The sequence below is a fragment of the Ambystoma mexicanum genome, chromosome 2q (genome assembly GCF_040938575.1).
Source record: "Ambystoma mexicanum isolate Mex_15411 chromosome 2q, UKY_AmexF1_1, whole genome shotgun sequence".
NCBI classification, from domain to species: Eukaryota; Metazoa; Chordata; class Amphibia; order Caudata; family Ambystomatidae; genus Ambystoma; species Ambystoma mexicanum.
The window spans coordinates 1,407,206,189-1,407,221,256 of NC_090924.1; the positions used below are offsets into that span (position 1 = coordinate 1,407,206,189).

At 42.7% G+C, this 15,068-nt stretch overlaps 1 protein-coding gene across 1 annotated transcript in view; it reads right to left on the bottom strand.

Annotated features, from left to right (window-relative positions):
* Positions 1–310: 310 nt before the first annotated feature.
* The window catches only part of PLCL2 (phospholipase C like 2), a 623,826-nt gene continuing 609,068 nt past the window's right edge, over positions 311–15,068 (bottom strand). Inside the window, exon 6 of the mRNA XM_069648899.1 lies at positions 311–2,063. Coding sequence (XP_069505000.1) covers positions 1,884–2,063 — 180 coding nt within the window. The 3' untranslated portion in view covers positions 311–1,883. The remainder of the gene's footprint in view (positions 2,064–15,068) is intronic.

The following is a 15,068-nucleotide window of genomic DNA, read 5'->3' on the forward strand; positions in this document are numbered from 1 at the left end:
CCCCCAAACCCGATTGAGAGCTTGGTGCAGGGATCTTTATCATCCCTCAGTATTGAGGAAAGTACCTTCAAGTTGCACCAAGAGAAGTCAGTACTCATGCTGGAATCCTAACCGTAGGCCACAGTCGCCTTTGTAAGGTGGGGAACGAGTTTACCTCAGGATTGCTTTGGGTGCAAGCGCAGCCTAGTTCTATTGTCATTTATGAAACTAGGAGAACAAAAAGGTATCTTTGAGGCCAAATCCCTCAATCTACAACAGTGGCAGGATAGATATTCCCACAGTCAATCCCACAAAGAGTCATGCCCTCACATGTTATGATAGGTCTTTATTTGGTTTCCTAATACACTTCAGAGAACTCAAAATGCAAGTGATCCAAGATGTTGTGCCATCTAAGCATAGAGAGCCAAGTGCCCACATCTAGATTTACCCTTACTAACCTAGGGTGAAACCCTCACCATTACATTTGCCACCCATGCTGGTAGAGGTACTGCACGTCAGCCGCCCAATCTATAAACAGGTGTCTGGGGTTGCTGTCGGTACTCTTGCGCATGGGAACATTGCCTAGAATTCTGATGCAGAACTGTCCTTTTGGTCAGGACCAGATCCAAAAGGATATGTCTACCCTGCTACGGTAGGGATCTAAAGCAGGATTTTAAACCTGCTTGAGTAGGCACTCTCCTATTAGGAAAGGTTATGTGTTCATGTATGTACTTAGTAGATGGGGTTCTCGCGCAGTAGAGTGAATCTCATTTTTAAATCAAGAACAATACAATTAAGTGATTCAAAACATTGGTTAACACATTTTTGTCCCGATGCTCAAAGACTAATGTTAAACTGCACCCACTCCATATTTTGTTTTCAGTGAACTTTATTGCACTGTGAGATGTTGTACTCCACTTTATTGTCCAAATCATAAAGTGTTCATGAACAGGGCGAGTGCTCCTTTCCCTATGTACAGTTACACTTTGCCATCTTTGCCTCGTGGAGAAAACACCTTAAGTACCAGAAAATCAGAATGGCAATTGATGTCTAACAAATCTAGTACTCAAGTATTTACTATCCCGTCATAAGAAAAAATGCAGTACACTGTTTTTTTTTAAGTTAGAAAATAAAACCTTAAAACTTTGTTAAAAGTTGCATTTGCATGAGTGTATAATCTGTATACCTGTTTTGTATGTGAGCACAGCACTTCACAAAATGAAAATAAAAATACTCTGTACAACACCATATTTGGTCACTTTTACAATCGATATGTACACCTGAACATGTCCACAAGCAAGCGTTTGGCCTCAGTCTTTTTCGACAGATTGCACATTGTTTCTCTTAGTACAAGCACCTCCTATGGCACAATTTTCTTGGCTCCAGAGAATTTTCAATTTTATATACAGTTATGGCTCAAAATTCTCACCACCACAAACAATGGCTTTCCAAATCCTTCATTTGAGCAAGTGCTGCGCGTACGCAGCAAATCGAACGTATGGCTATCGTCAACTGGGACACATTCCACTGCGGTCTTAAGCCTTGTGTGTCAGCATGGGAAAACTTCTTATTACTTTTCAAACGACAGAGAAATTACTCTGAGCACTGGTTCTAAATGATTCTTCAGTGACACAAATTTTGGCAAACAAAATTCCTTTCCGATTTATCCCTCAATCCTCTGCCCGCACAGAGCTGCTGCATGTCAAGCCGTCACAGGTATAGCAGACTGTTAACCTCTCCAGTTGTGCTTTGAAATCTCCATAAATATATATGTATATATTTATATATATATCTAAATATATATACTTTTATAAGTGCAAAGCAATGTTCTGTGCAGCTCCAGTTGGTCCTAGAGTTAGACGCTCCATTGTGACGAGTTCTGAGTAGTTCAGCTTCCCTTTCTTTCAATCTCCAGTTTCATCCGCTCCTTTTTCGGGGATGACTTCAAGGCTTCGTCGTGGCTTGGCCACCTCTATTGCTCCAGTGCCGGGTTTGTTCAGTCCACAAGAAAGAGCAGCGTAGTGAGTTTGTTTGAGGTTGTCCATGGTCTCAGTTTTCGCATACTTAAGGAGATCGGCTTGTCCCTGGAAACAGAAAGAGAAGTTGGATCATAAAAGCAGAGAACTGATACCATAAGAAACTCTTTCAGGTACGATAATGGCATCAACACAGATATAATGGTAGTTATCAAATTAGTATTATCCTTGGTAATAATAGTAATACATTTTATAGTCATAATACCAATAGTAATAATGACATTAAAAGAGTATTAAAAGGTAATAATATAAATGACAAAAGCAAGAATAACAATACAATTAAAAATAATAGGATATTAAGTGTGCATGTGTAGTAGAAGCTTTTAGATCGAACGGTAACAGAAAAGCAATCAATATGTTCTACAAATTACAAATGCATCAATAAAGTGGTTAAAAACCTGAATATTTTGTTAACGCCCATGTTTAGGAGTCATTAGGCCATCTCACATTTCAAGAGGATAAATACACTCTCTTTGATTGCATGTCACACTTTTGCATGCACCAAGACCTTTTCTCCAAGCATGTCAAAGAAAGGCAACCGCACACAATGGTACAAGGTTCAAGTGGAGAAGAACAAGGTGCTTCTGTTAAACAATATATATTGAGCAAGAACCTTTCCGGCTGATTTATCACAATGCGGTAAAGGCCAGTTACCCATTATAGTATTTTTGCAGCCGGTCTCGGTTTCACATGCTGTGCCATAGTCCATCTCTTGGTTGGTCGAAAATATTACAACTCGTTTACAGATTTGTCAAAAAGGGCATTTAGATGTGCATATGAGTAACTAGCTACCTGTAGGAGGTCCAGGCTCCTAATCCCTTGGTTCCATAAGTAGGCTCCCTCTACAGATGGAAAGTATTTATGCTTATCGTACAATATTCTGGCAAAAAACTTGTGAGATACCGGGTGCACCTCCAATGGCTCAGCCATGAAATATTCCTACTAAATTCCTTCTATACATCACTTTGACTTGTTCAATCTGTGCGTCTCATTTACTTAAAGATGAGTTACATTGATTGCGTGCATATCAAAAACATAGGCTTTTTTTATGTTTAGTATATCGATGCATTTCTGACTTGATTCCTTGAGGGACCTGCCTGTGAAATCTCTAATGTGCCCTCAGCGTCTACTTAAATATAACATTCGGGCTGTTTTGTAGTCTGGTCGCAACTTCTCTCCTGCATTAATTAGGAATCATCGAGCTGTCTCGGGGCCGAGGACGCCAAATCTACACACTCCTATTTTTTTTAAACTACACATCTTGTATATGAATATGCTATGAAGTGAAGGCAACGAGCTAGAATATCTAACAAAAGTAACACAAAACGCACCAACTGTACCTCCATATTACCAAGATAATATCCTTCACATTTAATGGAAAATAAATAAACACATATTGTAACTTGTAAATCTATCTCAAAATATTCCAATCTCCCAAGGAGGTGGAATGGAATGCAGGTAAATCTAAAACCATGACAAGCAGCAAAAATACTGTTCCAGGTCTTTCGCAGAGTGAATCGGTTGTAAGTTCCCTTGCCGCTCATGAACTCAAGAGCAGCTTGATCTAGGGGATGCAAAAGCTCATGTCACATTTTGAAATCTGTTTTTCAGTACAGCCTTTCCGACAAAGGAGTCTACTATAGTTTGTGTATCAATGCAATACTACTTTGTGTGTGTGGAGGGCTAAAAGCCTACTTGGAATATGTGTTATAATGGAACATGCGAGAGGTTAACAACTGTAGCAGCTGTTGCACTGGTCCCTTTGGCCAGTGTCTTTTTCAATAGCCTACAGCATTCTTGCATCAGCTGAACTACGCACCTAGATAGGTTACCTTTAGAAATAGGTTTCCAAACAATAGATGGCAGTAGGACAAAACGATTATATCTTACTAAATGTCCTTTGCTTTATCTACAGAATGTATATTGTCCTTCTGACAAAGAATGCATGAAGTCGTTCCACTGCCTCAGATTGTGTTTTTTTTTTGTTTTTAAACTTGAAGGCCAACCGTTTGATTCATAATAAATTGTGGAATGACTTGGAAGAAAACCGTGGCTGAGGTGCAAACACAACCTCATTCTTCTGTACGCTCATGCAAAGTTCATCTACTGACAATGCATGTAAATTCACATACCCCTCGTATAAAAGTGAGTCCTATTAGAGATGCTTCCCGTTTACATAGATGTTATAAATCGCATACACACATTGGTTAAACAGCTGAATACACAAGTGTTTAAACCCACACAGAGGTACACTTTGTTGTCTGTTTCACTGTGGGTCGGTTCAATAATGTAATATCTTGCATAGAAGTCACACAACTGACCTCTTCCATCAGGACATCCTAGGCTAAAATACGGAATATACTGCCAACGCTGCTAGATGCATTTCCAGGGAGTTGTCTGCTAATGCCTAGTCCGATACATGCTCCAAGTAAACCAATGTCTTTTTCATGGCATTGGATTCAGAGGATACATTTGCTTTTCACCAAATACAAAATTAGCACTTACTTGCCAAGCAGAATCACATATTTGACCTATTTCCTTTAGCAAAAATAGTACTTTCTTTGAACCAGCAACTGTAGGTACCCGAAATCTATATCTCCAGGATCCATGATGCCCCATTCAGGGTCTCCTGTTGGGATGAGGGATATTTCCCTCAATGCATGTCATTAGTACTCGATTTATCTATGTGTATGGTGGTACTTCCAAGTGCATCAGTTAAGAGTACCAGATCTGTTTCACTTACTTTGAGGCAATGAGAATCATTGGCACATGTGAGTGTAGGACGTTGGAAATCAGTAGACTTGGAGAGTGATCGTAAACAAAGATTCTATGCCAATTGATCAGTGGTGTATTGCTTAGTGACCCCTGCTGCAGGTCCATAGAGGGAAAGTGCTGGAATTTCGCATTATTCCTTGCTGCAAAGAGATCCAAGTCTGGACCACCACACCTTAGGAATATGGTCTAAGATGTCCTTGTCCAACACCCATTTGTGTGCTTCCAACAGCTGACAATTCAGCTTGTCTACAATCTAATTGTGTAATCCTGGAAGATATTCTGCCACTCGAGAATTGCCTCCTTAAAGACACCATGTCCAAATGTGCTGTGCGCGGTTCTGCGCATTTGTGGGGAATGTGCCCCACCCCCTGCCTGATTATGTAGCACATCTTTGTAGTGTTGTTGGTCTTGATATCTTTATTTGAAAATATTTCACTGCAAATTCCATTGTTGACAATTCCAGTACATTTACGTCTTACTGTGTCTGGGGCACTGAGGACGACTTGAATCCTGCGGTGATGTACCTGTTTGGACAGTCACCTCAGTAGAACAGCATGCTTTTTCTATCTTTAGGTGCTGTGCATCTCACCATTGTAGGGACCTGACCGCCTTCTTATCTGCAACCACTAGATCCTCCTAGTACGCTTTTGCTTGGGACCACTAAAGATAGAGACAGCCTTGCATTGGGTTATGTGTAATCTGACACTGAGGACTAAATGTATACTGAGGAAATCATTTCACATTCTTAACTGTGTGATATTAAGATGTCTGGTAATTACATCCTGAAAGTCTTCCACCGTTACTTTGTATGTAAACACCTTTGCTCCGAATCATATTTGCACCCCTAGAAATAGCTTGATAGGTTCAAACTGGATTTTTTGTTATTGTTTGAAATTTCCAATTTGTGTAAAACTGTTACTATCAATTGTGTATCAGACATAGCTTTGGCCGATAATCGTCATCAGCCAGTCGTCCAATTATAGGCATATAAGTACTGCATTTCAGCATAGATGTGTGTGCATCTGACATATTGCAAATATCCTTAGGGAAGATTTCTATCCCAAATGGGAACATTGATAACTTAGTTTGTTTGCATACTCGTGGGGAGGGACCTTTATTCCTGATAATGCCTTTTCAAAAGAGAGCCCCCCTTTATTAGTGTCTTTTTCTCCCTTCTGATGAAGGCTATATAAAAGTTCCAAACGAGTATCATACATGTTAAATGCGTGCTGTCGCGCCTTGAAACACTTGTGTATAGGCGCGTTATAAATGTCATATCATACTGTGGGTATAAATACACAAATATGGATCTTGAATATTGTTACCAACAATTATGTGCACCAGGTTTACAAAAGGACACTTTGAAGGCTGATTTGATCATCGTTTAATATACACGCCACCATACAGACAGATGCTTGCCCACCTGTCCTAAAGAGCAGCTCTGCACTAAAACATACAAAGGTATCATCACCCAAGGGCCATGAATCCTCAGAGTAAGGGAATTCACATTAATGTGATCTGAAATGCCTATTGGCCATCTTTAGGGATTAGGTGGCAATTATTGGTCAGGTCAGCTACCTTTTACACTGTGTGCCGGCTCTGGCGGTTCCCCGACTCAATAGATCTATATACGGTAACCGGAATTCAGAGTCGAGTATGTCCCACTGTACCTTACAAGGTAACTTAAAAAGGTACAGTAGGGAATACTTTATTCCTTATGCAGGGTCACACCATCACCCCATTTTAACACAATCCATGCAGCATCTGTTCGGTTTGAAAAACACACCATTATACCACTAATATTTTAAGAGGTTTAATGAAAGTGCATTTAATGAACAGCATCGTGGTTTAGCATTGATGCATTCCTGCACGCCTCTGCTAAATCCCTGCATTACACTTAATAAATATCCTACCATAAATTACCCCTTTATAGACTAATAACTGACATGGCAAAGAAAATGAGCTTAAAGTAAAGGAATCGGAAAACCTAGTCATTGCTATAACTAAGAGTTTTAGTGGTAGTCGTAAGTCCGCAGAGGGGGGGGGGCGTGCTTTTCCAAAGTGTGTGGACTGTGGCGGTACGCATTGCAGCATCAATCGACTATAACGGAATAAGGGATGTGATTTTCTTATATCCGCACCTGGAGAAGGGCCATTGGATAATCAGATAGCTGAAATAGTATTCTCCACACGCTGTTCCAGCCACCCGAGTGGCGCCTTTTTTCAATTTTATGTATGTGGGGAGGCAACATGGAGCCGCCTTCTCCCTGTTTCTTCCCCACCTCCCTCTAACCCCCAATACCAACAAACTCTCTTTCAGACCACCTCCAAACTTAGCTTTGAGCTCCAGTCCATGCACTCCGCCGATCCCAGCTGCCACATTGAAATGGAAAAGGGATTCAGTCCCTCTTCCTTATGGTGGTAGCCATCTTTTTTTTTTTTCCTTCCCTCAGGAGATTGGCTGCACAAGCAGAGAATCTCCTGAGGGTGGAAAAAAGGAAAACATTTGCACCTCGGAGTGTGAATGTCTTACGTCCCGGCAGGGTGTGGGGGGGGAGGAGGACCTGGCCTGCAACGACCCACAGCCCGAGCTGATGCTCTCGTGCCTGCAATGGCTCAGGCTGAAGGGCCGTTACCAGCCATGTCCTCTCGCCCGTCGGGGCATGAAAGCCATAATCCAGGTCAACCTGCAATATCTGCATAAAAGCCTGGCAATAATGTTCATATTATAGCCTAGTTGCGACATCGCAACTGACCTGTAATAAGAAAGACATCACACTTGCTCTGTAATCAGTTATTACACTTCATCACAATGTCTGCAGCTTGAGCCAGCAGAGAGAATTCCAGCTGTCACTGCAGCATTTAATTAAAGCAGTGAAAGGTTTTTTCAAAATTCTTTGCTTGCAGAATAGTTGTGTGTCACTTTGAAGCCATTAACTGGCAAAGAGGAGTTGAATGTTATGTTTGTGCACTGCTGGAGATGAACACGTGAGCGAGAATCGGAATGTTATCACTTATTTTAAATGAACACTTTTTACGATACATTTTATTAAACTCCTTGAACTCATTTTCTGCAACCCATTAGGAGCTGCATTCTCGCTCTTGAATCCGAACAGATTCTGTATGTATTAAATGGACCAGCAAATGGAAGATCTCTTGCATTATATTATGCAAGACACAAGGTGTTAAAGGGTATGACAGCATAGGACCATGTGTTCAAGAATAAATACTCCCTACCATACACAAAAACGATATTGCAAGTCGTTCTGGAGTTCCGTGACCTTATAAAGGAACTCTGCCTTCGGCCTCGCTCCTCTATTTGGTCACAAAACTCATCACCGATTTCCAATATCCATATAACGTATAGTCGAGGGTACTTTATCCCATATACTATGTCATGTTACATTATTATGCTACAGTTGTCCTTTAATTACTTTAAAATGGAGCATTAAAATGAGGCTAGAAAATAGGGAAGAGTGAGAGTTAGGATGTCGGCGGATGCAGAGAAAAGTGAATAAGGAGGGAAGTGGCAGGGAGCGGGGAGAAAGAGGAGGGAGAAGACAGGAGCAGCAGGAACCAAGGAGAAGGGGGACAAGTGCAGGGAGAAGCCAGAGTGGTGGAAAGTCCTTTAGGACCTAGGTCAGGGAAGTACACCTACACTGGTGGAGATGGGCGTGAGCAAATGTCAGGCCGGAGAAGCTCTGTGGTCACATTCCAAGTTAAAGGGAGACGAGAGACTGGGGAAGACCCTCTAGGCAAGCCCTAGTGTGAGGGAGGGGACATTGCATAGTCTGATGTCTGACCTCGGTTAGACGATTCAGGGGCTACAGAGTGGTGGCGCCTGGTAGAGTTCAGGAGGACCAGCAAGAGACCCGGATGACCTCTACTGCCTACTAAGAAAGACAAGTGCCAAGAAAGAATTGTTGAGGGAACTACACAATCCTAGAGATTTAGTGACTGTTTCTAAACTCCCCGGGGGGGGGGGGGGGGGTGGGGGGTTCGGGTGCTGCCCTGCGACTAAGTAGCATGGGCCACAGCCCTATGGGAGGGGAGAATCACAGATAACCAGCCTTGGGATATCTAGAGGAGCTGAAATACAGACAGTGGAGGCAGAGGTGCCCTCACAAGGCCTCAGTGAATATATTGGTGTCTGCGGGCCGGATAGTGGAGGGGAAACACATTGGTACATAAGAAAAGGGACGTTAGGGACAGTACTACACAAGAAAATGAGAGAAAGCCCACCCTATGTAACTGAATATTAGTTCTAATCTTAATAAGTTGAGCTCCTCAGGCTCATTGAATCTCAATAAATGTAAAGGGTACGGGGGAGAAAATAAATTACTCTTATCAAATGTCAGCACAACAATGAACACAATTCTTGGCTTGCGATTGCACGGTAGTGTTTCGTTCCGATTCAGACTGATTCTCCGATGCACAATAAGTTGTTTAAAGTCAGATCCTAGTACTACACGAATATATCATTCTGAATCAGAAACACTACCGTGCAATTGCAAGCCAAGGATTAGAAACTACGGTTCCGATAATTCCTGGACGCATCATGTGACTACATTTTAAAACCCTTGCGGAGCAACAGGTTCATACGTAAGTGGATCAAGTGGCACGGCAGGAACCCTCAGTACCTCGCGGATGTACCAACCGAATCGGGATAATTAGGTGAGCATAGTGAGTAATAGCGGATACTTTGGACACTAATGTTAGGCAAATTTTCACAGATTGCATGCTGTGGCTAACACTGGGATCCTGAGTACGGCCAGTCCCTGCATTTCGAGCCCCAAATGGTGAGTATTATCGCCACTGATGGAGTATAAATAATTGAGAGGAAGTACTTTAACATGCAGACCTATGATGCACACGTTTCATTTAAAAAACAGGTGCTGTAAAATAACGGAAGGGAACAAATGATTATTGATATATCTAGCCAGTACTGATCACGAACTGGAATTCGATTCCGACTCAGAAGAGAGATTATACAATTAACAGAGGATTGTTTATTCTGTTTGCAGGTAACCATAGTGTTAATTAATCCTCCAGTAATTTCAATATAAAATACTCGAGATTATTCAGCACCAATACAGATCAAATTTAATTCCCAGGTGATCTACACTGCCTGAATAAATTAACATTGATGCAAATAGATGACGTTTTCATCTCACAACAGAACGGTGCATCACATCAAGTGGTTGAACTAATTTAAGAAATATTTTTGAACTACAAAAAGACTATTTTGCTCCTGAAGAAGAGAGTCATTCTCTCGAAACGTGTAGAGCTCTATACTGATTTCTTTTTAATTTATTGTCAATTTTGTTTGACTCACTCTTGAACTCCATGAGAGTAATTGATTTTGGAATTCTTTGAGATGTAAATGTTTAAAATATATGATTTACGGTAAAATCATACATGCATAATTCTTGTTTTCATGAAATTTTGGACTAGTAAATCACTAAGTTCCTTTTGAGAATTTTGTTACTAAACTTGACTGGAAAAACTTTTTTTCCATTAATTTATAGGTGTGCAGGGGACGGGAGTTCCCATTACCGATGGGAATTCTATTGTGTACATTAGGTGACAGTAACACATACACAAATGTAGTGTACATTTTTGCCACGCGACAGTATTTACATGAGTACAATTTAAATATTTAAAATATCTTCTTTTATTTAGGTTTTAATTTGTAGGCAATTATATTTTATACAATACAGAGAGATAATTACATATTGGACATGACTACAGCAGAACTTTTATTTTCGCAATGTATTGTATTTAGAATTTATATGGACTACTACTTGCTTAATCTCTCACTATGGACTATGCTGGCTAAAGGTAATGGGTGTTGGAGTCCAAAACATCTGGCGAGCCGAAGGTTGCAGACCCATGTCAAAGGTTGCCTGCTTAATTTGTTTCAGTCTTACGCAGCAGGCCAATTCAGTAATCTGCGAAAAGCAAGCAGTTCTGTGGATGAAAGAGTGGAGGACAAAATTCTGATTTTTTAAATCTTTTTAACAGTTCCTATTTTACCACCCGCATGGTATTTTTACCCAGTGGCGCCCTGCTCATCATCCCTGGCACCAGGCACATAGATGGAGCCAAGTAGGTGGTGTGAGAGCTAAGCAGCACAAGTCAAGTCCTGCATTTTGCGTCAGAGGGCGGGAAACGTTGAAGGATATTTTCTGACTCTGAGAATCCGACTTCCATTAAGCAACACAGTGTGGACCTGCGGCGACTAGAAATCCAATCCATTTATCGCTCAACAATGGAGCTATCCAGGCAGAAGAGCAGACTTATTCAGTGCCTTCAACCGGGTAAAGCTGCGTGCGCGAAAAAGAAGCAATGTGGAACGTCAACGGGTAAACCAGACGCTGCCAAGCAGGCAGTGTTTCTACAGCCTCTGCTGCCATTTTGTGGGTATCCTTAAGGAGCTCTGAACATGGTTTCTAATCTATGAGAGGAGGGGGGGTTGGAGGTCAGCAGATTATTGCAGCGCAGAGTAGTTTCGTTTATACTTGGGAGGCTGCTTCATTAGCACTCTGGAGTGTACTAGGGTTTCTCAAAATGCTGCCTGTAACTGCTGCATAGGCCCTCTTTCCAAACAGGGATGTCATTTCACCAAAATGCCAGGGGTAGCGGAAGTGAAATCACATGACCCTTGACCTCTGATGACATCACAGGAGGCGATGTCATCTTACCTCACCCCAAAGTGACATCACGGAAAGCTATGGAACACAACCTTTACCCCTTAACAAAACAGGAAGTGGCATCACATAGCATTGTTCCTAAGTACACTATGAAAAATATGGTTACAATATCACTGTAACTGATAAACATTCCATTCAAGAATAGATCTCCATAAATATCAGCAGAAAAAACATGCTATAACTGCAACTTGGAAAAGCAAAATACATAGTGCGAAATGGATGCTTATTCTACTCTAAATGCTTTTTGGAGTATTTTGTCTTAATAGTGAATTTGAGACGTTTAAGAACAGACTAAATCAGTGACTCACCCCCTGAGTGTGCCTGAAATAAAAACCTTTAATGAGTCTAACAATTATTGTATAGAATTCTAGAAAGCCAAATTATTTGTTATTCCTATTCTTTCTTAGTTAGGGTGACTGCTCAAAGTGTTACACTTGTGGAACCCCCTGTTTTTTTAAGAAGCCTGAACAAAAAAGCCAGCCACTCTAGAAACAAAGAGCCACATGGCATTGGCCACAACCAAGGAGCTTGAATTTTTTTTTGTTTTGTTTAGGGGTAGCAAGGGAGACCACAGGGGTAGCAATGGAGAACTCAGGGGTCGCAAGTGGGACCCCTGGCGACCCCTAAATGACATCCCTGTTTCCAAATAAGCCATCTCCCCTGATATGCCCTGCTTGCCCGCTCACTCTGGCCACCCCTCACTGCCTTACCTCAGATTGCTTTCACTTCATACCACCTCCAGCCCGTCGCATGCCCACACACACCACCTCCCGCCCCGTTGCATGCCCACACACACCACCTCCCGCCCCGTCGCATACGCGCACACACCACCTCCCGCCCCGTCGCATGCCCACACACACCACCTCCCGCCCCGTCGCATGCCCACACACACCACCTCCCGCCCCGTCGCATGCCCACACACACCACCTCCCGCCCCGTCGCATGCCCACACTTACTGGTCTCTTTGCCTTCCTCTGGTTCCCATGCTGAGCTCCTGACAGGCCATGGAAATGGAAAAGGGAGACTGTTCACCATTTCATTGTCAGTCATCATCTTCGTCCTGTTTTTCCTTTTGGACACAAACATCACGCTCCCTCTATGCAAGCACTTTCTTTTGGCCAAAAAAGGAGGTTAGCACTCCAGGCTTTTTGTTGGTATAAAAGCGATAATGGAGGTATGCTTTACTGGTCAGTAAGGCCCCCTAAACTCTGGTTAAAAGGCCTTGCAGGATTTAGACCTGTCGACTCGGGCGAGAAGGCATTACGAGCCCCTGCAGCCACCATGTTCACCTCAATAGGTTATGGTTGGTAATGTGTGGGAAAGCACAGCCCGGGGAACCTGTACGGAGACAGTTGGTTCAGTACTGGAACGAGAACAGTTAGGCTACTCTTCTTATATAGTTGCTGTGCTATTTGAACAGCACTCCTTGGGAGCGGCTTCTGAAATTGTTGGGGCGTACTGGAATTTCACCTTCAGGGAGATCGGACTGGTATAGTTGCCCACATCACTGGGCTTTGAATGGTCGTCTCAGCGAGTCTGTTCTGATGTAGATGGAATGATTGTCTCAGAGCCTATTTTCATACCCTTGAGATAGCACCCTTAGGAGCATGTCTGGATACTGTTGCTTGTTTGAATATGGCAGTAAGGCAGCCCAGGAGCCTATCACAAGGATGTTAACGTTACACATACTAAACTTGACCTCTACTGTTGTGAACACACATCTGACAAGACCCATTCTGTCTTCAAACCTATGCCTGCATGGGTCCCTTGAGCACAGTCCCCTTCTGAGCTAGCAGTGATGCAGTGCTTGATGAAAGGAACAGGATGTTTTTGGATACTCCCTAGTAAACGACCGCTCTCGTCCCCTCACTGGCCAAAATCCCAACAATCACCAAATCTTGCTCGGTGCCCCGGCTGATCTTCTAGGTCTGTTAGGAGAAGCAAACCTCCCCTTTCAACCCGCACTTCAAGTATGCTCTGCACGACTGACCATGATAACACAAGCCCCACACACTGTCCTTATCCTCTCTCTATAAGATCTATTATTATAAACTAAGACAAGCAGAGACACAATTTGCCAACAACTGTTCCAGGGCCCAGCACACTGCTCTCCTGGGGGCAGTTTAGCACACCCAAATATAGCTAATGTCAGTAGCCTCCTGTTAGAACTATTGCACAGCCTTGGGGTGTTTTTAATTATGAATGGGTGCAGCGTGAACACAAATGACTTCACACCTTGAGTTTCCTCTGGAGGAAGCAGTGGTGGAACGCCTACTGGGCCTAAAGGAAGGACAGCTGAACACAAGATGATATGATAGTTTGATATAGCGCCTATACACAATCTGTTTCAAAGCGCTTCAAGGCAAGGGAAGGATCAAGGGAAAATACAATGTCATTGTTACAGGCCATGGACAGTAAGGATGTGAAATTAACTATCGTACTCGGCCTAACGACAGTGCAACGGCTTAGACACAGATAAAGAAGGGAGGGGGAGAGTGGGAAAGAATGGAAACAGACAGGCGACTACCGTACTAGGACTGACAACATTTCTGGTAGAGCCGGAGATTAACAAAAGGTGAGGGAGAAGGGTTCAGAAAGGGAGGGGAGGAACAAAACAAGCGACTATCATACTAGGCCTGACGACATATCAGATAGTGCTGGAGGGGTGGAGGAGACAAAGTTGCTATCATACTAGGTCCAGGGACAATTCTGATAGGGTTAGTGCATAGAAAAAAGTAAGGGGAGGAGGGGAGGAGATAGGAAAAGGAGAGGAGGAGAGAACAGAGTGTAAGCAGTCAAAAAGAGTGGGGAAGCAAGAGGGGAGAGCGAATACAATTGCAGAAGTCAGTAGTAACACAATGTTGCAAGATGACGAATCTATGGCCAGCACCATAGGTAAGTAATACCCAAGACAGGGCGTTCAGACACCACAATTATCACCATTTTAAAAAATGGGGGATCGTAGCAATTCCAGAAATTGTCGAACATCCCTGTTGGATTGAATAGGGAGAATTTGGAGAAAACTAGACTCGACTGGAGGTTGAAATAAAAGAATCTTCTCAATGAGGCCCAAGCAGACATTCGAGAGTGAGACGGCTCTGCACACACCAGGCCTCTGGACTATATCTCATTAAACAAAAGTAGGTTCTCAAAAAAGTGGTCAGTTGGCTTGCATTTTTCGACCTCAGGGATGCCTTCGATATCGTGTGTAGGAGCTGCGCGAAGCACTGAAGGGAGGGGGGGGGGACTTTGACAGAGACCTCAAATATGATCAACCTGTTGCACACTGAGAATTCAGCAAGAGTCGAGCGTGGTAGAATGAGAGAGGAGATCGAACGCTTTGTCACAAATAAAGGCTTCAGTCAAGGCTACATAGTCGCCCCTGTTTTAGAAAGTATATTGACAGCGTTGTTTTGGATCTGATTGCAACTAATGCGGACATACCAATAACCAATAGTTAGCCTGGCCTGTCCTGTTGTACGCGGTATTCGCCTATTTGACCAAAAATAATTGACCTAATGGCCAATTTGGTCGAATTTTGTTTGGGTGATTTGGCCTTCGGGCC